The sequence below is a fragment of the Glandiceps talaboti genome, chromosome 22 (genome assembly GCF_964340395.1).
Source record: "Glandiceps talaboti chromosome 22, keGlaTala1.1, whole genome shotgun sequence".
Taxonomy (NCBI): Eukaryota; Metazoa; Hemichordata; class Enteropneusta; family Spengelidae; genus Glandiceps; species Glandiceps talaboti.
The window spans coordinates 15,193,957-15,218,563 of NC_135570.1; the positions used below are offsets into that span (position 1 = coordinate 15,193,957).

General features: G+C 33.6%; 1 protein-coding gene across 1 annotated transcript; it reads left to right on the plus strand.

Annotated features, from left to right (window-relative positions):
* Positions 1-241: 241 nt before the first annotated feature.
* Positions 242-19,784, plus strand: LOC144452162 (uncharacterized). Its single transcript, XM_078143202.1, has 7 exons — positions 242-943; positions 3,129-3,284; positions 11,247-11,432; positions 12,714-12,869; positions 13,531-13,668; positions 14,364-14,480; positions 14,656-19,784. The coding sequence occupies exons 1-7, from the start codon at positions 521-523 to the stop codon at positions 15,013-15,015; spliced, it is 1,536 nt and encodes a 511-aa protein (XP_077999328.1). The 5' UTR covers positions 242-520; the 3' UTR covers positions 15,016-19,784.
* The last annotated feature ends 4,823 nt before the right edge of the window (positions 19,785-24,607 follow it).

Genomic DNA, 24,607 nt, shown 5'->3' on the forward strand with positions numbered 1-24,607 from the left:
CGCGATTGTTGTTTTGCGTCAACAGCGTCACTCTGCACCCAACCCCTCCTCAAGAAAAACAAGTGTATATTTGAAGGGTACAGAAATAGAATGTAAAAGTTTCGGTTGCTTATTAGTATCATGAAAAATGACTAAATAGTCAGACACGCTGTGTATATAATGTCGTCGACGCGTCACGTGCATCATCACGTGATTGACAAAAGGGTATTCCCCAAGAATGAGTCGATGGAAAGCCCCTGTATGTGTATGCAATAACATAGCGTCACGTATTTTCCCCAGTTGTGAATTTTCAGAACGAAACAGCACAACTATTTTGCCCGCGATTACTTTAGTTTTGGAAATGATCTCAGACTTTCTCTGGAAATTTCTCTGCTAATGAACTGGTTACACAAGAGGTCGAAACTACGTTCAATTTAATGACTTTTCGAGACACAAACGTGTACTACTACTACAAAAAGAGTTGTTGAACATTTCAAATGTTTTAGTGTTGGATATCTTTGCGGAATATAGGCGTACCACGATGTCGGAATACAGTCAACAATTATCACTGCGACTTGCTAGTGTTACAGCTGAGCTTGGTTCGTTAAAACAAAGGCAACCGAAACTGGATAACTTGACACGGGTTCTACATGAAATGAATACGGACAAAGTACGGCTGCTGGAACATATCGAGTTTTTAAACCAAGACCTTGAAATGAGTCGAATTCAACTAGCCAGTGCTTTGAAACAAAAAGCCAACAAAACTGAAGAGTCAGGAGAGGACAGCTTACAGAAAAAACTGCAGACCGAAAGCATAAATCCAGTGGACAGTCTATCACCAGCAAAATTAGTCGTGCAAGGAAATTCTCATGAACTTCTGGAAAACCTCATACGGGAATTGAATCTTTGTAAACAACAATTACAAAAGATGCTCGATGGAAAAATTGATATCAGAACATTTCTTGTAAGTTCATTTGTGTCAATGCTAATGTTAACTTGTTTCGTAGATTTAAGATACTTCTCAATATGAGAGTAAGTTTTCAGGTAGAGGTGAGATGAAGAGTTGTTACTATCTGATGTTTTCCTTCAAGATAAGATACTAAAATACATTGTAGATGTGGATGATGAAGAGTGTGTACACCATATGGTATCATCATTTTGGCTTGGTGATTTTGAAACCATGTACCAGTAGTACAGTAATTATCTAATAGTATCAACTTCCTCCTCCTTCTTCTCCTCCTCCTCCTCCTCCTCCTCCTCCTCCTCCTCCTCCTCATCATCATCATCATCATCATCATCATTGCCATCACCACCACCATCATCACCACCACCATCATCACTGCCGCTACCACCACCATCATCACCACCGCTACCACCACCACCACCACCACCATCATCACCCCCACTACCATCATCACCATCATCATCACGAGTCATCAAAGACAGTCATCATCATCATCATTATTATCATCATCATCTCTTTAATTACAACACCATGGCACCATCCGTTTAAAATTATTTCATCATCATCATCATGATTGTCATCACCATGGGATGATGATGCTATCACAGAATGCCCACTTTATTGACAATAACTTGTCTATTTGATAAGTTGCCAATCATGTATTCACATGATACACGATATTGCTAGGCGTGACAGATGTGTGTCCTTGTAAAGGAGGAAAATCTTTGGGAGCTAATCATGCAGAGATGATCAATCACATGTAATGAGGTCAACAACCGTAACTTCATACCATTCCGATGATGTCACCAGTAAACCTAGCCAATGTGAAATTAAATGTGACAGTTCATACAACAGTCAGGACATTGTATATCAAATGTGGGTGGCAACTAAGGGGGAATGTTGACTCTACTGTGACTTATTTCTCAGTATTGTTACCTTTGTACTTTACTATTATTACATTATTCCTGTCTCACACCCAAATACTTCACCAATATTGCATGTTACTGACTTTTTCAGATCAGTTTAACCACCTACAGTACACATATCAGAACTGAGTTGAAACCCAACTCACATGAAAATAGTTACCCCATAGGCAGATGATAAAAACTCCATTGTTCACAGAGTCTAGAGTTTCAAGGTCTTACAATGCCCAATGAATTATTGGTTTGGTAGTCGGTTTTACTTCCTCATCAGATCTGTGTAGACTTCATTCAGGATGTTGAGCACATAGGGGCGTTGTTTTCCAGGTCTACAGACTAAATATAACAACCTTTTGATTATATATTCCTACATGTACAGGGAAAGAGACTATATTTCTTCATAGTATAGAGATTGATACATTTGTAGCAGCAAGATTCGTACGATATTTTCCTAAGAAAACGGCATTCTAAGCAATAAGTAAACAACAATCTATGATATATTACACGCCTCTGTGGTTGAGCATACTTTCAACAAAAGGTTGGGGAAGAGTCAAGAATCTTTTTAAGTCTGTACAAGTCATTTTTCATCATTTTCATGATACAAAAGCAAAATTATTGTAATCTCGTAACGCTACCCACAAAGAAATCATGATGTTTTAGTGCAATACCACTGCACACAACCAGCAAAGATTCAACAAACTGTATCACCTAATATGAAGTGTTTACATGTACATCGTACATGTTTGTTTTTAAATGACTATTTATGGATATTAAGAATTGACATTGATGGTAACTTAGTTAAATTCCGTCCAGAGATGGTAGCTACTTATAATATTCATATTAGTAATTATGTGTAAAGATGGTAATCTGCATAACATGATGTACAGTACTGTACCACAGGGAAAATAAGACTACTTCTGAAAGACATTTTGTAAAAAGTCTACAGAATGAATGTCTTAGAGTTAGTAAAGCAGACTAAGCATATTTATAAGTAAATATGAACAGTTATACTAATTCAGATAGTGAAAATGAATTCAAAGTTTATAATATTTCTAACTTTGGAGGATTTTGGCGGCTTGATATCATTCACATCGAGAAGATGGTAAGCTGTTAAAATGGTGAACCAAAATGGTGTTTGTTGGCATATTGTTCAACATGCAAGTTTTAGGTAACTGTCCATCATTCACCCCCCCCCACTTTATCAATACTGATATGTATGATTACCATAATTTGATAACCTTATTATCAAATTATTTCAAATGCAGAAAGCTGCTGACTATGAAGAAACAATTAGTAAACTTGAAGATGATCTCAAAGACAAAGACAAAGAGACAGAAGATTTACGTGCAGAACTGAAAGAAAGAGACATCGAAGGAAACGATGAAAGTTCAGCAAAAAAGATGGATGAAATGAAACAACAGGTAAAATTATCAGTTTATTAAACTATGATGAAATACTATAAGGTCAGTTCTATATATATGTACATGATAATGGTTTAAAGGCCAGAGTTTCAATCCCAGGTTCTTACATTATTCTTATCTTATCAGTGCAACCATTAGGATTACATAGGATTATTCTTTAGTTCTGGACCAACTTTTTCTATAGTATATCTTTGTCTGACATTTATTTTTCACCAATACATTTCAATTCTAGTCTACACTGGGCCTTTAAAACCAATGGTTAAAGGCCCATGTTTCAATCCCAGGTTCTCTAGCTTATCAGTGTAGTCATAAGGATTACATAGGATTAGTCTTTAGTTGTGGATCAACTGTTTTATGGTTCGACTGGACAAGCTGTTTTACACACTTTGATTTTGATTCTAATCTGAACTGGGCCTTTAGCTTACAAATTCCATATTGTAGAAGTCTGATAACACAAAACGGCAAATATGACATTTATGTTTATCCTTGACATAACATTAATCATATAAGGGAATTTGAAAACCTCTGTATAGATCAAAAGAATTTCTCGTGCTTTATCATTTGTAGCACTGCATTATTGACATGGTACTTTCATAGAAGAAATGGAATTGGTATATGGATTTGTAACTACTACATGTACTAGACAATCATTATATTAAACTCACAAACAATGGTATAAATGTTCTTAAACTTAAATATTGTATTTCTGTCTACAAAATGATACAAAAATTTCATGATCAATTTAATTGCAAAACAGGAATGAAATATGTACAACAGGCTTAAGAATGTAGAACAGAAACCTACCACTAACTAGATATTTGACCAAACATTTACCCACCCAAGTTAGATTATACAGGGGAAGTCAACTAACTTCTCCATTCTGTGGTGTGCTAATGGTAATATAATTTTGCTATTTATAGAATTGATTGTAATAACAACATTTGCTATACTTGGTAGTACTAGGATACAATTAATGATTGGTAAATAGAAATCTCAATATTTGGGGTTGAACTTTTAGATCACTAAAAAGTAAAATGCACAAATTAAGTCATCGTATTGTGTAATTTATAAGATTATGTAGATAGCCAAGTATAAACCCCAAATTTTACCAAACACTCAAATTTCCCAATTTCACCTGGTGTCTGAACAAAATGGGGTTTACCTGTATACAAAAAAGAGATACGGCATGTTTTAATTAATTGGCATTTTGTCAAATTGTGAAAACCCAAAACTTTCCAAATTTCACCCAGTGTCTGACCAAAGTGGGGTTATATACCTGAGCAACAAATATGAGCTACCTGTTGTATTAATATACCCTGAGCTTGTAAAAATGCACAAATTCAAAATTTCCAAGTTCCTACATGTATAGTTTCACAGAATAATAATGTATAAGAAAACCCACATTCTTCTAACAATCTGACATACAATACATCATTCATCCATCATCTCTTAAATTTAGATGACATGTTCTTCATCATTTATGGAAATTTCTACTCAATATTTTCAAAACATGAATATTCAACCTAAAGTATGACAATACTTCTCAAGTGAAATTATCCAATATAATCATCTGTAATTCAATAATTTTTTAAACGATCTGTATAACATGAAAATGATATAGAACTGACATGCAGCCAAATGAATTCTTAGATTTCTGTGTGTCACAAATACAGAGGATAATGTACTAGATACATTTAATAAAATACTAAAATAGTGCTTTTTCCAAGAAAAGCTTGATGTGAAACAGTGCATTACATGATGTTTTATGGAAATCTCAATATTTAAATAGTAATAGTTACATGTGTAATATAATACTTCCTGGACTGATATACAATGTATACATGTAGTTAGTACGACATTACCCAACAAAGTGTAATTATAGTAAAACACTCAAAGAAGTCATTAGACTAGTTCCTATATGACGCGTTACGATTGTTCCGATCATCTCCACTCGCGTATAGGGAAAGTCCTTATTGAAGCACAGAAATCTGTGTTACCCCGACTGCGTTCATATAAACGATATGATGACGTTATCACATCGCCACGTGATTTTAGTTTCAGACTAGAGAGATGGAGTTCGGTTAATGAGCAATTGTCTAAAGGAACTAACCAATTGCAAATCCCTGTCAATTTGGGATGGATTACTACTGAGATGCGTCATTTATCCTTAAACTGGTAAGGGGGGGGGGGGGGATAGCACAGCTTTCTCAATTAGAATAACAACTTTCCCTATGCATGAGTGGAGATGATTGTAGTAATCGTAACACGTCATATAGGAACTAGACTAAAACATCATATATGTACACCTACTTAAATTGAAAAGTATATTTTGCTAAATTTGACAAATTTTTCAATATTTGCATAGATTTTCATACCTTGTATGGTCTTGTACCATAATTAATTTTAGTGGGGAAGCCCGGTAAAACACCTAAGGAAGTATTCAGTTAGATTATTCCTACTTTGATACTACCCTCAAGAAAAAACACTGGTAGGAAATCTTGGTGGGATGGCTTTGGAACTCAGGTAGATTGTACGGGTGATTTACCTAGACTTAATGTCTCTAATATATATGGGGATAATCAGAGATCAATATTTTTGTTGGTGACTAAAGTCTAAAAATGCCAAAAAGTAAAGACAATAAATAGATTAATTAATATAAATGACCAATGGTGGTGCTTCTGTTCTATTGAATTAACAGTAGAGGACAATGTCATTAGTGTCTGAGTGTCACATTATTCTGACTCTAAGTGTGTGCAGTGTGCTTATAATACATTTAGATGCTATGAATGAAGAAAAATATTGGAAAATATCATAATTATATCAGCACCAGTAATATCAAAGAAAAATCAGGGAACGTAATGGTAATTGTTAACGTTTTGACTCATATTTCGAAAACAGCAGAACAAGTGATCTAGACATGCATTTTCATGACATAGATGTCCATTGTTGTGACACAGAACTCAGACCACTAAAAAGTGGTCTGAGTATAGAATGACCAGCATATATATTCCATATTTTTGTTCTAAATGGCTCCTGTATCATTATAATGAAAGTTTGGCATTGATACATGTACATTTGTACTGTCAGTCAAGCAATAAGACTGCTGGCATGGCTAAAGATATGAGTTTTGGTTATTACCATGCAAACTATCTTATTCAAATCTGATGTAAGAAATACAGCTAGATTGCCCTATTCAACTCTGTCTCCTTCATCCTATGGTTTAGTTTGTTGTCAATAAACTTTGACATGTTTATGATCATGACAACTTATATCTTTCTGACATATTAACCTTTACTCCTGAGTCCTAGTCAAATCAAAAACATTCACTAGAGTAATTTTAAGTCTGGTAGGATTGTTTTTGTTATATGTAGCAGTTTAGCTATGACATCATCTCATTCTTATTGTTGCACTGTTTGTTTCTCTTCGTTGATATGTAACAAGAATAATATCCTGGTTAATCATTGTTTGCGGTCGACCTTTAACCTGCATTGTTCTGTTTTGTGATGTACATAAGATAGAAGAGAGAGGTGGGGGAGGGGAGGTGTCCAGCTAGCTCATCTCAGCGCAGTCAGGCAAACTGTTATATTTTGTATACAATGTATACTGGAAGGCAGTTGTGACCCAAAAAACTTACTATGAAATCAAGCAAACAGCACCAAGAGAATTAAACCCCTAAAACTGTAAACAGAATACTTTGAAGTCAGATTAAATGGCATAAAATAGGTCTAAACTGTCCTGCACTTCTGAAGGCATGAATTCATGAAATATCTTTGTATTTTTTTCCATATTGTAAAGAAAAAGTTATAAAAATAAAATTGTGTTTGTTTGACTACAAGCTTACTTGAAATTTGTTTGCTTACAACATTGTAATTTCATTTAGATCTTCTGTCAGTACACTGTTTACAGAAAAGAAAAGAGCTCATGTAAAAAAGGTACATTTTTTTTGTATACATATATGTTACTCCATAAAAGTGACAGAAATTGCCAACTATACATATACTACATTATTTGTTTATGTTATAAACTGTGACTCAGCATGGAAAACCCCTATCTGTAAGAGTACTGTATTTTGAGTGTTGAAGTCATAACAACACAGATGGTGGTACTATTTTGGCAGTTTGCCAGAATTAATGATAACATTATACAACCAGCCTCTTTTCTATCAAGATTATTAAACAGCAAATGGGTCATCATGAATTGTTGGTACATGTATTTCTCTAGTTGTATCATACTGTAGTATAATGCTGTAGAGAATTCCCTATCAAGAAAAGCTATTGGAACCTGATATTGCCTGCTTATGTTACCATGTACATAGCATGCAATACATCATACATAGTTTATGGGAAAAACAAAAGAGTTGTATAGTTTGGCCATAGAGGAATCTATTCAACTGAGTGATTCTATAGGCCAGAATTACTCACTACTCTCACGTAGTGGACTTTGATAATATGTAACACTTTCCCAGTGTTTCGTGGGAAATGTTAAGAGCATTCTTGGTTAACTCAAAAAGCTCTGCTTTTGTTTTTACTTGATAAAGTTTCAGGAACTTATTCATTTTGTTTTCATTTCCGTTGACTGTTTCCTGTACGAACTGCTGTATGTTTTGCATACATCATGAAATGTTAAGTTAACCCTCATTTTCCATAAGCTTAGAGCACCCGTACACGTTGCTTCTCTCTAAAAATATGGTCAGATAGTGGGTAACTGAAACATGGTGCATTTAACAATCTACACAGCTACTTGTTCACTACATTGTGTAAATCAATCTAGGCAATACACTTACTGTCTCAGTTTACGGACAGACTCTGTTTTCGGACAGATATCGACTGATCCCGAGATCCTCACTGTTTTCTTCAGAATTATCATATTATCATGCCCAATAATTTGTACTAAGGATCAGGCGATATTAAAGCTTTGATTCAACACTAATTTTGTAGTATCAGTTTTGAGAGCACTTATATCAATGATCACAAAGTTACAGTATGTAACAACGCTGCAGTAGTTGTCACTGTTTTCACTACAGCAAAGTACACGGAAATGTTATAAAAATCACTTGAATATCATTTTGCTCTTATTTAAATCTACAAATATCTCAATTCAAACTAGATGACATTTTCCATGAAATCTGGGTGTTTTTTGAAAATGAAAATATGGGACATATCTTGAGTAAAGAAGTGTCTCAGATATCGGACAGTACTAATGTTACGCTTGCATGCCAAGACATAGACTGCCAATCAGCGCCATTAACTGTGATCGAATCCCGGGTCGAATTCGGTAGTAGGACAGTGTTCATGATAATTCCTTTGCAAAAATAATCAACTTTAGTGTAACAGTGATTAAAATACCACAATACCAATGTTTTTGCCCAATATTTAAATCAAATGGAGTGCCAAAATTCATAATTTATACAAATACATAAATTAGCGTGGAAGTGCATGTAAAATTACTAATATTGTCGTCCGATTACTAAGTCATCAATGTAGGGTTTTAAATTCAGAGATTACATCATCCACAAAGTTATTTCTGACTTTAAACCTCGATGAAAAAAGACTCTAAGGAAAATGTCTAAGCAGCAATGATGGGTGTTACTTTTTTGTAGTGTTTATGTAATATTAATCCTCAAATAACATGACCTTGTCCAAAAACTGTGACAGTGAGTGTACCAGTGAGTGTACCAATGAGTGTACCAGTGAGTGTACCAGTGAGTGTACCAATGAGTGTACCAGTGAGTGTACCAGTGAGTGTACCAATGAGTGTACCAGTGAGTGTACCAATGAGTGTACCAGTGAGTGTACCAGTGAGTGTACCAATGAGTGTACCAGTGAGTGTACCAGTGAGTGTACCAATGAGTGTACCAGTGAGTGTACCAGTGAGTGTACCAATGAGTGTACCAGTGAGTGTACCAGTGAGTGTACCAATGAGTGTACCAGTGAGTGTACCAGTGAGTGTACCAATGAGTGTACCAATGAGTGTACCAGTGAGTGTACCAGTGAGTGTACCAATGAGTGTACCAATGAGTGTACCAGTGAGTGTACCAGTGAGTGTACCAGTGAGTGTACCAGTGAGTGTACCAGTGAGTGTACCAATGAGTGTACCAATGAGTGTACCAGTGAGTGTACCAGTGAGTGTACCAGTGAGTGTACCAGTGAGTGTACCAGTGAGTGTACCAGTGAGTGTACCAGTGAGTGTACCAATGAGTGTACCAGTGAGTGTACCAGTGAGTGTACCAGTGAGTGTACCAGTGAGTGTACCAGTGAGTGTACCAGTGAGTGTACCAGTGAGTGTACCAATGAGTGTACCAGTGAGTGTACCAGTGAGTGTACCAGTGAGTGTACCAGTGAGTGTACCAGTGAGTGTACCAATGAGTGTACCAGTGAGTGTACCAGTGAGTGTACCAGTGAGTGTACCAGTGAGTGTACCAGTGAGTGTACCAGTGAGTGTACCAGTGAGTGTACCAATGAGTGTACCAGTGAGTGTACCAGTGAGTGTACCAGTGAGTGTACCAGTGAGTGTACCAGTGAGTGTACCAGTGACTGTACCAGTGGCTTTAAATCTCAAGATATCTCTTTGTGAACAGAGATTCAAATCCACAGACAGCCTCTAGACTATATGTACATGTCAAGTGTGATAGTAGTGAATGGACACAAAGACCTCTAGGAAAACAGTGACATCAACAGATCTACATTTACAGAAATAGAAAGCTTAAATTAGATGTCAGGAAATCGTATATAATACAACTATGGAAGGAGACTGAACAGACAGACATATCATGTACACATCCTCTCAAAAAAAAGTACAAAAATATGAGTTTTGAAGATAAAACATTAGATGTTTTTCATGACATATAGGTTGATATACAAACATTTTGTAACAAAGTTGATTTTCTGAAACTACCATTTACACTCAACATGAACTGTCTAGACTGTACGTAGCATAGCTGTTGTAACATAGACTAAATATTTTAGAAGGAAATAAGATCACTAGAAATATATTTTTAGCACTGAAAGGTCAATGAAAGTTATAGCCTTCCTGTTTGCAATGTTACTGCAATAGCTCTGTATATAGAAAATCAGATTTTATTATAGCTGTAAATAAAGTATAAAATATCACTTTGGTACCTGACAAAATTGGAGTACCTAGTAAAATGTTCTCTGTCATGATTTGTTTGACAATAAATAATGAGAAGTAGAGATAAGAGTCTAAGTCTGTAAGTGTGTGTAGTTGTGAAATGCAAATAATGAAGATCAGTGTAATACATGAACTTAGAAAAACTTGTTAACTATCTAGATGATCTCAACAAAATTCAACTCCAAAGGTTTCAAAATCTCAGACTAGTTTTCACTTAAATTGTTAAGCACACCACACCATCTGAGCCAAAGGATAAGTTGATGTAAAACAGTGTACTGTAAACCTGGACATTTTTACTAAAGACTTATTTTCGCTTATTTTGTTGGACTTGAACTAAGTGCAAAAAATAAGTAGTGACTAAAACGCTTTCAGTCTGGTAATTAGTAAATAATGTATTGGTCTTTTAGAATTAGCTCAAGACTGAAAATGCAAAATTTTCTTGTGGTGAAAATATCTGGGTTTACAAAACTTGTCAGAAGAATGTGTTTACTATTATTTTTGACGGATTACTACTGATATACACCATTTACCCTTTGCCCAGCTTGGGGTTTAGCCAGATTAATGGTAAAATGTCTGACTTTGACTAGATGTAATGTGTCAAGATAACATAGTGTAAATTGTAACATACATGTAGTTGTAATTGTAAACTAAACTTCAATGAACAAGACTGACTGACTGTAGTTGAAGGCTTTCAACTTATCCAAAGTACAGTATGTTGTGTATTGGTTTATATTATAGTACTCTTAATTTCAGAAGTTTGACAACTCAAACTTCAAATGACTTCAAGACACAAATATTGAATTGCGTATTTCTCTATTTATTATTTTTCTACAGTTGACAAAGTTAGCCAGAGCACTAAACGTGAAGTCAGTTTTAGTTGATACAATGACCCATGAACTTGACAGAACTGAGAAGGAGTGTCAAGCAATGAAAGAAAAATACAATCAAGAAATACAGTCACTGAGAGAAGAAAAACAAAGACTCAGTAAACATCGTAGTGATGATGAACAAACAATCAAGGTATGTACCACAACTTTATAAAGTATCTCTATCTGTAGTCTACTTCCAAACTGGTACAGTATTACATATTACAAACTTCATTATGTTACCAGTCTAGTCAAGGCAGTTGTTCGAACACATATATCTGTGCTCCCCCCAACCATGTTTATATAAACATGATGATTAAGTTATGGCACACATTACATTGTATGTCTTTGCATGAACCTTGTCTCCATTTCTGCTTACCACAAACAAGCAAGCACACCAATGAAGAGGCAAAAACTGTGTTTATACCTTTGGGGAGGGGAGGGGGGGGGGACACATCATTTTAACTGCATAGGTACCTGTGGTATCAAAAGCATATACTAATCCATTATTTGCTATTAGCAGAACTCACACCCTGTATTTAGAAATAATACAATGACCAATTTGATGACATAAAGTCAGGCAGAAACCAGTCCAGGAAATCAACAACATTAAAAACTTCAAGCAGTATGCTTTCTTTTAGTGTTTAAATTTCACATGACTCTATAACTTTTTGAGTTGGAGAACACATTTATTGAAATGTTTATGTTTTATGTCATCAAGTTTTGACCTTATTCCAGTCCTAGCAGCAGATACTTATATTTTCAATAATTACTTTTATAATCATGCCATTGTATTATTTATTGCACATGAATACAATGAGTAACACTGAAGTAAAGCACTTTCTCTATGTGCTACACTCATTTATAACATTCATATCAAGTGTAAAAGTATACTGTTTCATTTGCTATATACAACGAGTAACTCTGAAGTAAAGCACTTTCTCTATGTGCTACACTCATTTATAACATTCATATCAAGTGTAAAAGTATACTGTTTCATTTGCTATATACAACGAGTAACACTGAAGTAAAGCACTTTCTCTATGTGCTACACTCATTTATAACATTCATATCAAGTGTAAAAGTATACTGTTTCATTTGCTATATACAACGAGTAACACTGAAGTAAAGCACTTTCTCTATGTGCTACACTCATTTATAGCATTCATATCAAGTGTAAATGTATAATGTTTCAATTGGTTTATTTACAAACCTAGCATGTGGCCTTTCTGATGTGGTCAATTTAGCAAATGAAAAAGTATACTTTTACACTTGATATGGATGGTATAAACGATTTGTGGTACGTACAGAAAATGCTTTACTTTGGTGTTATGGGTTGTACTTGATATGGATGCTATAAACGATTGTGGTACGTACAGAAAATGCTTTACTTTGGTGTTATTGGTTGTAACGTCCTTACCACTTCTGACCACAGATGGATATGGAATTAAAGAAACAATTAACATCTGCTACAGAAGAAATTGAAAGATTGAATCAGAAACTGACAGCATTTCAAAAAGAATTTAACATACTTGATCAAGATTATGTCATCAGTGAACAGACAAGAAATGTTCTACAGAGAGAAAACCAGGTAAGAAAGTTATTATTGTCATAGCAGTATGAAATTCATACCTGTAATATCAAATATGGAATTTTAATATTGCTAAATAAATGATAACTCAACTCGATCCTCACTGTGCTTATGGTAAAGTGAGTAAGGCTGTGTATACTTCACGTTTTCAAATAAAAACACTAACAATCAATCATTTTCGTTTTAATGCAATGATAGAATATTAAAGAATGAAGTATTAAAAAATAAATTATATTAGAATTTCCCATCTTCTTTGCTTCAGTATTCATGTACAGAACAGACAGGGAAACCAATGAAATTTTCCTCCCTAAGTGTATAACAAGATTCTTAATCCGTGGTGAAAAACTTTGGCTCATAATGTATTCTTAGATTCTTTCTTCATTTTATACTACAGTGATTACAAAATACGGTGTTTAATACATAATATATGAAATATATATATATACTTTTGACCCCCTTTATTTTAAATTATTCAAACTACAGTGTTAAGTTACCTTAAAACTCTTTTGTGATGTTTTTACAACTCTATTAACACCAAAGACAAGGTAGTCATTTCCTATAACTTTGTAAGGAAAATTCATCTACAGTAACAGAAATATTGATACCGTGTTTTATTTGTGGATACAGTTACTGTAGATTTTGTATAACTTTGATTTTACAGGATCTGAAGACAAAGTGCCAACAACTGGAATTGAAAGTTGACAACTGTCAAAAATGTCGTATTTTGGAAAGTGAAAAAGATGAACTGCTGCAAAAAACTGCTCAACTTGAAGAGGAGCTTAATCTCGTGACAACACAGGTATGTTGATAAATATCAAATCATTTAGTGTCAGGTGTTCAAAAGTACTTATCATAGTTTTAGTATTGGCCCTCAAGTATTTATGTACACTTTGTTGGCAAATATCAAATCCTAAGACGAGTCAAGTCTAGCGTACTATTCATCGCAAAAACCATACTTTCTAATTATAATCATTGAAACTATAAGCATCAGATCTAACGGTTGTCGGTGGCCAAGCGGTTACACCTCTTACCTCTGCAGCCTGGGTTCAAACCCACCAGGTGTCAGCTGGGTTTGATTAAATTTACCATGCTGTAAGTAAGAAGAGTATTGTTCAGTTTGACACTACCGTACAATGCAGGTTTTCTACGGGTACTCCAGTTTCCACCTGCACTGAACACTGAACCAAAGGAGCCAATAAATGGGACTAGCTGGTTATCCAAGAAATAAATAAATAAGATGTTATATTTTTCCATGATTATTTTCTCACCTATTACAATGAACCTCTTGAAAAGTTTGACTCTATATTCAATTTGTACAAATATCTAGAAAGTAGGAAACTAATTGTTTAAACTTCTTGAAAAAAGCCTGTTGAGATGTGAAACTAGTCAAAAATTCAAGTCATTTTAGACTCATCTACTGCTAATATAGTAATAGTTAATATTTCAATCTTAAATTTAACAAATATTGGACCATTTTTTTTTCAACAAATATAGATGAAGTATTATGAAGAAGATTTCAAACATGAACGAAAAGACAGAGAAGACATGAAAAATAGATATGACAGTCAAATTGATGAACAACGTAAACAGATTGACTACTTCAGTATGGAGGTAAGTTATGTCATTTGATTGATTATCTGATTGACAATGGAACTGTGAATTGATTGATTGATTGATTGATTGATTGATTGATTGATTGATTGATTGATTGATTGATTGATTGATTGATTGATTGATTGATTGATTGATTGATTGATTGATTGATTGATCAACTCTCTCATTTTAGATTCACCGAATTGGAAGCCTGGTCAGGAAAGAAAAACTTGAAAAGGAAGGCTTACAAAAACGGTTAAGACAGATGTCAAGCTATCGTCAAGACTGTGATCTGTCAACCGACACCCCAAGACAAAGTTTCCACGGAGGTTGCAAATCTTATGCCTATGGACAACAACAACAGCCTGTCTGGCATTCTGCACTACCAAGAGAAGTGGTAGCGGATATTGACAATACATCCGATGACATCGATAATCAAGGCACAGGTAGTCTAGCTAGTCACATGACCAGGGAATGTCCACGATGTGAGAGAGAGTTTGGCCCACAAGAAAGGGATGAATTTGAAAGGCATGTTGAGAAATGCTTGAATTGATTGGGGTTTTTTTCAAACCATGTCGGTGGACATGAATGAAATTAGAATCAAAGGAAGAAGTGAATGGCCACTTGTATTTCTTGGAATACAGGTTTGGTATGCCGACCTACATCTAAGGATAAAGAGAAGGTGAACACTTGAAGGACACTGTAACCTCTTTTTAACGGACTCTGGTATAATGAACATTCTGCTGTCATAGCAAACACTCTCAACCCTCATTCCCCCCCCCCCCCCCCAAAAAAAAAAAAAAAAAATTAAAAAAAATTTTATTTTGAAGAAGACATTCTTCACTGTGTGGAACACTTCAATATATTGAAAAAAAATGTTATGTCTCCGAGTGAGTTCGTTAAGAAGTTACAGTGTAATTCATATCTGGAAGATGATGTTCAAGAACGTAAAGTTGAGAAATCCTATATGTAGACATTCAACAATGAAAATAAGTGTTCTGCAGAATTTCAGAATTTTGCAGAATTTCAAATTTAAGTTCAAAATCACATATTTGAGTCAACTTATAAACTTATCAAAGACATTATGGTGAAGAGATAATCATTTTGAATTAATTAGTCATTGGCGAAAGGTTTAAAAACACATTGAGACAATTGAACTATAAAAAATGAAATCCTTGTTCTTATGTTTTGAAAGTGGTCAAAACTGTTATTATCTTTGCATCAAGTACATGCATAATATACAAAGGAAAAATGGTGCTTACAATATAACAAAGAAATATTTTGCATGGTACATGAGATGTAAATAGATAAAAAGATTCCCAGAAGTTTGAGAAACAGGGTTTTATATTTACTTTACTCAGTATCAGTGATAAATAACAAAAAGATGAAAAAATAATATACAAAAAAAAATTAAATTATTTGAATTGTTCAAGTCTTCATTATAACATTTCTATGACAACGGAAAATGGGAGTCAGATTATATTCAGTGAACATTTTGGAGGTTGTCATGGAAACAATATGTGTGAAACGAAAAGATGTCAGTAATTATCTTTCTTTTTTGTAGAAAAAAAAAAACCTGACAGAATCCTTTGTTAGTCAGACAAAGGATACCTGTGTTGCCATGGTTATATGAAAAATGATTAAAAAAATTATTTCAAGTATAAGGTTAAAAAACTGGTCGATTTATACAAAATATGAAAAAAAATGAAAAAAAAAGTAATTTATGAAATTTTTCATCATACATTCAGGTATTAACTGGTCGATTTATGAATAAGAATATAAAAAAATTAAAAAAGTCATGAAAAAAAATTTGATATGATTACATATTTCCTTTAAAAATTAAAGTTTAGTAATTATTGTGTTGTGTGATGGGACAAAGATGGGATGTAGTTCAGAATGAGAAGAGTTTCCTTGGTTGATTCAGTTAGTTGTGTAAATTTAACTTCACCTTCACATTGCTGTCATTTTCAAAAAAATAATTGTCACATAAGGGCAGCCCAGATATGGGGAAATTATTGCTGAAATTTCATTCATGAAGCATATATCAATCGTGAAGCAGTCTGTTCAAGCCGTCATTTATAGTCCAAAAGCTGAATGTAAGCAGCACTCCTAGTGGTCAAATTGTGCAATTTTTTGTCTTTCCAGTAACTCAGACCTATAGCCAGTATTGAAGTATGTATCATGTAACAGTGAAATAGCCCAGAAAAACCAATGTTCTGAACTTCATCCCGCTACGATTGCAACACATGAATGTTATTTACACATTAAGTGACAACACCCTCAAAGAGTTTTCTAACTATGTGAGTTCCTTTGAGTTATTTTGAGATATATTCACCCTCAAAAGTATTCACTGATATCACTAGTACTAAAATCATTTCTACCAAATCTCAAAGATATGATTTGATAAAGTCAAATAGCTATATTTTAAATCTCACATTTTGTATTTTATACATCAAAATATTAGCATGATTTGTTGAATAATTGTATGCGGGTAATACAACTAAAAATCGTATTTGTTGAAGCAGTTGAGAAGTTAGAATGCTGTAGGAGTTTTAGTACTGGATTATTGAAACTTTGCATGTATCAACAACATTACATCTAAAACTAAACATTTCTCATAAAATCTTCCATGTATCCTGAAACAGTTGTAGAATTTTCAATTATTTGCCTCTCTTGTATTTCAGTTTTTATATTCCAGTTATTTTAATATTTTTGTTCCATATATTGAGTCCATTTTCCATTCACCTTGACTAATCAGATTTATATCGGTCATGTAGTGAACCTCAACAGATTCTTCATAATTATATCAGTAAATGTTGTAAGAAAAGTTGAGGACTATCATTCAAATTCAAATATATAAATAAAGGCAGACCTAAATTGAGCTCAGTTTTGAAAAGTTTAGAACTTGAGTGTTTATATCAAAGAGGCACAGTATACAGTATTCGGTGATCAGCAGAATCTTTTCAAGAAACAAAACTTATTAAACAAAAGCATGGCACTCTTATTTTGTGTGAGGGCGCTAATGCAGCTCAGTATGGTAATGTAATAAACAAAGTAAAGACGATGACAATAAGAAAGTTTCATTGCCATCATGTGATTTCGGTTTATTATACATTATTTTAGACAAATACTGTCAGTGAAAAATATAAAGTAAAAATAATATAGAATAATTTGTTTTCTTGTTAAAATAGTCAGAGTACCTAAATCACAGCTCAAGACAGACGTGCCTTCTGTCAAATTTCAGCATAAAATTTTATGTGTTAATTACGTTCATAAAATATCGCATATTGATGTCAAAAAGTCTGTCTATATCAAACCAAAATACATGTTCATATTATTTTGGTATTCACAGTCTCAAAATCGGGAACAGAAATACTTTTTTTCAAAGTCAAAAATGTATATTGGTCAATTTTTCACCCAAGTTCACATTCACAGGTGTTTTGTTTCAATATCTAGTTATATAAACAGACATATGAATATTTACCTTTGACACATAAAATACTTAAAAGACTTGATTTACTGTGTGTAAGGAGTATTGATTCTGATCATGACTTTGTGGTACTTTTAGACATGTCTGCTGTATCTTCAGAAAAAAATGTACACACTTTTTTCAAAGTCATATATACAGCAGAAATTATAATTGTGTTTACTTTCAGTGAGCAAATACGTTTGATAACCTTACTTTCCATACAATATTAATACTCAGAGTCAATACTACAGATAGATATTCAAAGCTAGGTTTACTAATGTTCTTACTGTTACATTTTGTAGTGTTGTGTAATGTAGTGTCACGTCATCTTATGTTATGCAGTGTAAAGTAATGTAATGTAATGTATGTAATAATTTTATGCAATGTGATGTATGTCTGTAATATCGATGTTATGCAATATATGCAGAGTATAGTAATGTAATGTAATGTATGTAATAATTTTATGCAATGTAATGTGATGTATGTCTGAATAGTGATGTTATGCAATATATATGCAGAGTAAAGTAATGTAATGTAATGTATGTAATAATTTTATGCAATATAATGTGATGCCTGTAATAGTGATGTTATGCAATATAATACAGTGTAATGTTGTGCAGTGTAAAGTAATGTAATGTATGTAGTAATGTTATGCAATGTAATGTGATGCCTGTAAAAGTGATGTTATGCAATATAATACAATGTAATGTTGTGCAGTGTAAAGTAATGTAATGTATGTAGTAATGTTATGCGATGTAATGTAATGTAATGTTAATACCATGTTTATTAGTGTATGACCTATACATTTCTTTTTCATAAATCTAGGGTACATTAACATTACCTAGTTCAAGAGTACTAAACAACTCATACCAATTTTTGCCTTTATTTGGAACAGACAACTCACATCTCAAAATAGTTTGGGGTTTTTTTGCAAGTCAAATACTTTTCAAACTTGCTGTGTTTGATGTGTTAAACGAGAATTTCATAGATACAAGTAAAACAGTCACTTTTACATAATAAACAGATCCAGTGGTTGCTATGGGATACAGGAGATCTATAGACACAGATACAGTATCTCTTATGCATGTATATGGGCTTAGCAAAATCATAATTACAACCAATTTTGGCAAATTCCAAACAGGGTTTACTGAAAATCAAGATCTTTAGATTTTTAAGATACATAATATGTACAGACATAGTGATGGGTGACAAATCCTGGCCTGCATAAGGTTGGTAAGCTACACTAGTGTGATAACATAGCTAAAAATACATATACGTACTATCACTCTTGCCATGTTAGACATTGCAGAGTTGATAAATACAGCCCCTATCACTAGAGTATGTCCTGATAGTGTACATTACAGTTACAGAATGCTTTGGTAAAGTTTACAGCAATTAAAATATTGTGTGGGGTAGGGGAAATATCACAGTGTGTGCGATACTTTTGAGAGTGACATAAATTTTGTGAATTTAGAGTATTTTCCCATGCTAATTTTGGATATTTTCTCATTAATGTAGAATACTTTCTCATTAATGTAGAATACTTTCTCATTAATTTAGAATACTTTCTCATTAATTTAGAATGTTTTCTCATTAATTTAGAATACTTTCTCATTAGTTTAGAATGTTTTCTCATTAATTTAGAATACTTTCTCATTAATTTAGAATACTTTCTCATTAATTTAGAATACTTTCTCATTAATTTAGAATACTTTCTCATTAATTTAGAATACTTTCTCATTAGTTTAGAATACTTTCTCATTAATTTAGAATACTTTCTCATTAATTTAGAATACTTTCTCATTAATTTAGAATGTTTTCTCATTAATTTAGAATACTTTCTCATTAGTTTAGAATGTTTTCTCATTAATTTAGAATACTTTCTCATTAATTTAGAATGTTTTCTCATTAATTTAGAATGTTTTCTCTTGTTAGTTTAGAATGTTTTCTCATTAATTTAGAATGTTTTCTCTTGTTAGTTTAGAATACTTTCTCATTAGTTTAGAATGTTTTCTCATTAATTTAGAATACTTTCTCATTAGTTTAGAATGTTTTCTCATTAATTTAGAATGTTTTCTCTTGTTAGTTTAGATTATTTTCTTGTTAATTTAGAATAGTGTCTCTTGTTAATTTATTGCATATTAACTGCTGCAGTAGTTTTCATTAGGGAGTTTATAAAGTGATACATGGGGAATAATTTGTAACCATGCATGGATTTATAAAATATTTATTTTTCTTCTTGTTTAAAAATGAATTAATTAACCAGCTGTATTGTATTTGGTTTACCTATGTTTCCATGGAGACATTGTAGCGTTTGAAATGTACATGTCATGGTAAAAGATAAAATAATTTTCTGAAGATAATAACATTTGTATATGGAATTCTTCTGGAAAGGTTTGTCAAGTTTTACTATGAAATATTGTGCAAATAAAAACGTGCAGTTAAGTATAGAATATTGTACTCTGTGTGTGTGTGTGTCTGTGTGTTAGTAGTGTAGTGTTATAGCTACTAAGCTAGCTATATTACCTCCCATAAAGGGGTATAACCAGTTCTGTGTGTCTGTGTATGTGTGTTGTGTGTGTGTGTCTGTATGTATGTATGTATGTATGTATGTATGCATGCATGCATGCATGTATGCATGTATGTATGTATGTATGTATGTATGTATGTATGTATGTATGTATGTATGCATGCATGCAGTGCAGTGTTATATAATCACATACTGATATCGAGGGCCGAAGGCAGTGTTATACTTCTTACTTTATTTGTCAAGAAGTCTGTCCTGTAAGAAAAGAGAGTATACTGACAGACAGACAGACATGTACATTCATGCACATGCACACACACAGACAGTTATATATACAAACATACACACACTTGCATGCATGCACATACACATACAGGCACAGACACACACATACACAGACACGGTTGCACGTACTAGACTGTCGACAGTCGCTCACGCCTTTTTTTCCGTACGTTATATCTAAACTTAAGTCGTTGTGGCGCTCCGATCCGGCGCAATACTACTATAAACGCATACTGATATCGACGGCCGAAGGCCCGAGCCCTTCGGCCCTTGATCTCTCAGGCCTTCGACCCTCGATATCAGTATGCGATTATAGTAGTGTTGTGCCGGATCGGAGCGTGGTGCCGACTTAACTCGGTTTAGATAAAACGTAGGAAAAAAAGGCGCGAGCGACTGTCGACAGTCTAACACGTTCATACGTGTACACATTCATGCACATGCACATGTACACACACATACAAATACACAGAGACACAGATACACACACACACATACATTCGGTCAGTTATCACATCACATTACTACTCTTATTACGGATGCTGAAAAGAGGGAGCCCAAAGAAAATGAAAGTTGATTAGTCCATTGAAAAATAAGGAGAAATCAGTCAGTAAAAGTATAGCTTCACTTGCTTCAATCATGGTAAATCACCCAAAAATGAACACAAAATACAATCAACTCTAAACCAACCAAATATTCAAAAATATATGCAATATATTTAAACTTTTTTATTTTACATTTGAAATTCAAGGCAATCAACAACTTTTAAAAAAATCTTTGTCTGAATAGAAATATAAAATAACTCATAAAAAGAGAAATTATTCTTTAAAGATATTCATAAAAAATATACACAGTCTTTACTGTTTTCAAAATGAGACCATTTCAGTCCAAGTTGGACTTTAAGTGTAAAAGGAAGAGTCTACGTTCACATGTCGACAGTGCTCTGACGTCACTATGTGTCTATTCTGATGTCACTATGTAACGACTATAGATACCCCTCTGCACTGTCTATTCTAACGTCACTATTGTATAAATGTTCTGACGTCACTTTGTTACGACTATAGGATGAATTTCTCCGCTCTGCATATTCTGACGTCACGGTATATTGAATACAGGATGAACCACCAGAACGACACATTCCGTCTATGTTGGTGCCCCAGTTCCCTTGGTATTCATATACAGGTGTAATACTGTATTTTACATCACTAACGGGGCAAATTGATCTCAGTTTTTAGATATTTTCCTGAAAAGAAAAATCCCAATGATCAGATTTGCAGTTTATAAAATTATAAGCAAAAGTCATCCTCACTGTTACATTGCTAAGTCCCATACCCACAAATTTTAGATAAGAATTCAACATGGTTAGTGATCAATAAGGAGATGATGGAACAGAAAACTTAAAACCGTTTCTGTTATGCAGTATAGATTTCCCATAATCCCCTCAAGACACGACTCTTCACAAGTTTCCTACATCATGTGATTACTTTTTGAACTCTGGCATATTCTTAAAAGTTTTAGTTACAGACTGTACCGCTACATTGAATGGAAAAAAACTTACCCTGAACTCAATCGGTGTACTCGACTGCGAGACACAGACTCTCTGGAAAAAAACAGGAAGGAAGAAAAGAGTTGAAGTACTGTTTTTGGAAATGAAAGAGTGCACAATCTTTACTTTTCAGATTATCAGTTTGAAAAAGTAAGTCACGAGCAACTTTTGTGTCTGATGTGCATTTGTGTCTGTCTGTGTCTATGTGAGTGTGTATTTGTATCTGTATCTGTATGTGTATGTGTGTTTGTGGTTGTGGCTGTGGCTGTGTTTGTGTTTGTGTGACACAGTCAAGTAAATGAGACTGATAGGCATGCATATTCTAGGAAGACAGACTTACATTTTCTGATATATTTCTGAAGACCCTCCTGAAGAAACTGAAAATCGACTTAAAGCATCCACGTCGCTTTATGATTCGGGAACCTTTGGTAAATACAAACACCTCCTCCTCTTCAGCAAAGTGAACCTTTCGTTTCTCACTCTGTCCTTCCCCGTCGATGGTACCGTTCTTCTCGGTACCAGGACTAGAGTCCAACACCTCCATGGTGTTAAACACTGCCATGTCATCGACAACATTTCCTGAAATGAACATAAATACAGATGAAATAGACAATAGATATATGTACACATAACACAGAAGGTAGCTATGTGATTTACCAAGGTGAAATAGATTTTAAAGAATAATTCGTTTCTAACATGTATCATAAAGTTTGTACTTTACTTCTCTGGTTCCTATTTTGTTTATTGGTATTTTTAACATACTAAGATCTTGAAATTACTTAGTTTCTAAGTTCTCCCTCTCCTTCCTCCAGTCCCTCTAGCTCCCTCTCTATGATCTGTCTATCTTGATCTTTCTCTGTCCCCGGCTTTGTCTTTCCGTCTATCAATCCCTCTGTATCTCTGTCTGTCGCTGTATGTGTCTCTCTCGCTAATTATGTCGACGTGTCCTCTCTGTAGCAAATAAACCCTCTAGTATACCAATTAGCAACAATTTATCAACTCACCATCATTTTGACGATTTGATTGGGCTGTTGAATTTGATTCACTTGTTTGTGGTCTCTCAATATCTGTACATTATTATAAACACAGAAAATTAGATTAAAAATAAACAATTCACAAGTGCCAACTAATATTAATTTTAAAGTAAATATGGAAACTCTTTAACCCTTAATTACGCCCTCTGGTGAAAATGGTAGAATTGGCGTATAACGAGCTAAATGATGATGATGATGATGATGGTGGTGGTGGTGGTGGTGGTGATGATGATGATGATGATGATGATGATGATGATGATGATGATGATGACGTCTTGTAAATCATAGTTCTGTCTATACTTAATTAAAGTTCATATTCTTAAACAATAATTAACCACTCAAAATAAATAAATAAATATTTGTGAAAAATTAGCGCAGAGACTAGAAAATTAACAAGTCTCCGGTTAAATAGTTGAGGCTAGTATTCAGATCAAAAGTATATTGTTTTGAAACACACGGCAATAACTAGAATTATCTTGATTTGAAAATCTTGACAAGATGGTTAGAAAAAATAAAGTTACTTTTTAGGTATAAATGTTTATAAATAAGTCAAGTTTATAATTAAAATAAACAGAATTAATCACCGGGAACACAACATAGTGATTAAAAGGCATAAATAACATTTTTAATGGTTAATAAATTTGTACTAATATTTATTGTTTTGTTGTTTCATGACTGAAGGACATTAAAATTAAACACGTATAATTGTAAGTTTTAATCGAATTTCAGAGAATTTCAAGAAGTTTCAAGATTTGTGACTTTTAGACACAATTTACACATCAAAAATATATTTTTAATTCTACAATTCTAGCCATATTTCCATATCCACTCCTAAAAATACTCACCAATGTTTGCCCTGTACAGGTATCGCGGATCAACTAAATTAGTGCCATTAATACAGAAAAGTTGACTTTGAACAAGATGTCGAATGGCGACTCTTCTCAGTTCCGCCCCATACGGGCCTGCATATCTCACTGAAAAGAAAATGAAAAATCACATGATTTGTTAAAGTTTCATTTAAGTCTAAAATGAACAGAAAAATTGGAAACGTAACATAAACCAAGAATTCTTTTGAATTAGAAAAAGCCTTAGTGAACTTGAGTCTACAATATATGGCTTCCTTCACACATACCTTTACGTTTTAGTACGCGTTCTTCGACACGAACAACTGTATTAGTCGGCAAGTAAACTTTGGTTAATGTTGCCATGGTGTACGATATTTGTTTCCAAGTGAAGTCTCAAGTATACGATTAGATAAATCACGTTATTGTGCAGTATAAGTATAAACTT

Coding starts and splice junctions, on each gene's coding strand:
- LOC144452162 (XM_078143202.1), top strand. CDS start 521: ATGTCGGAATACAGTCAACAATTATCACTGCGACTTGCTAGTGTTACA. Junction 3,285..11,246: donor TGGATGAAATGAAACAACAG/GTAAAATTATCA, acceptor ATTTTTCTACAG/TTGACAAAGTTAGCCAGAGC. Junction 14,481..14,655: donor TTGACTACTTCAGTATGGAG/GTAAGTTATGTC, acceptor CTCTCATTTTAG/ATTCACCGAATTGGAAGCCT.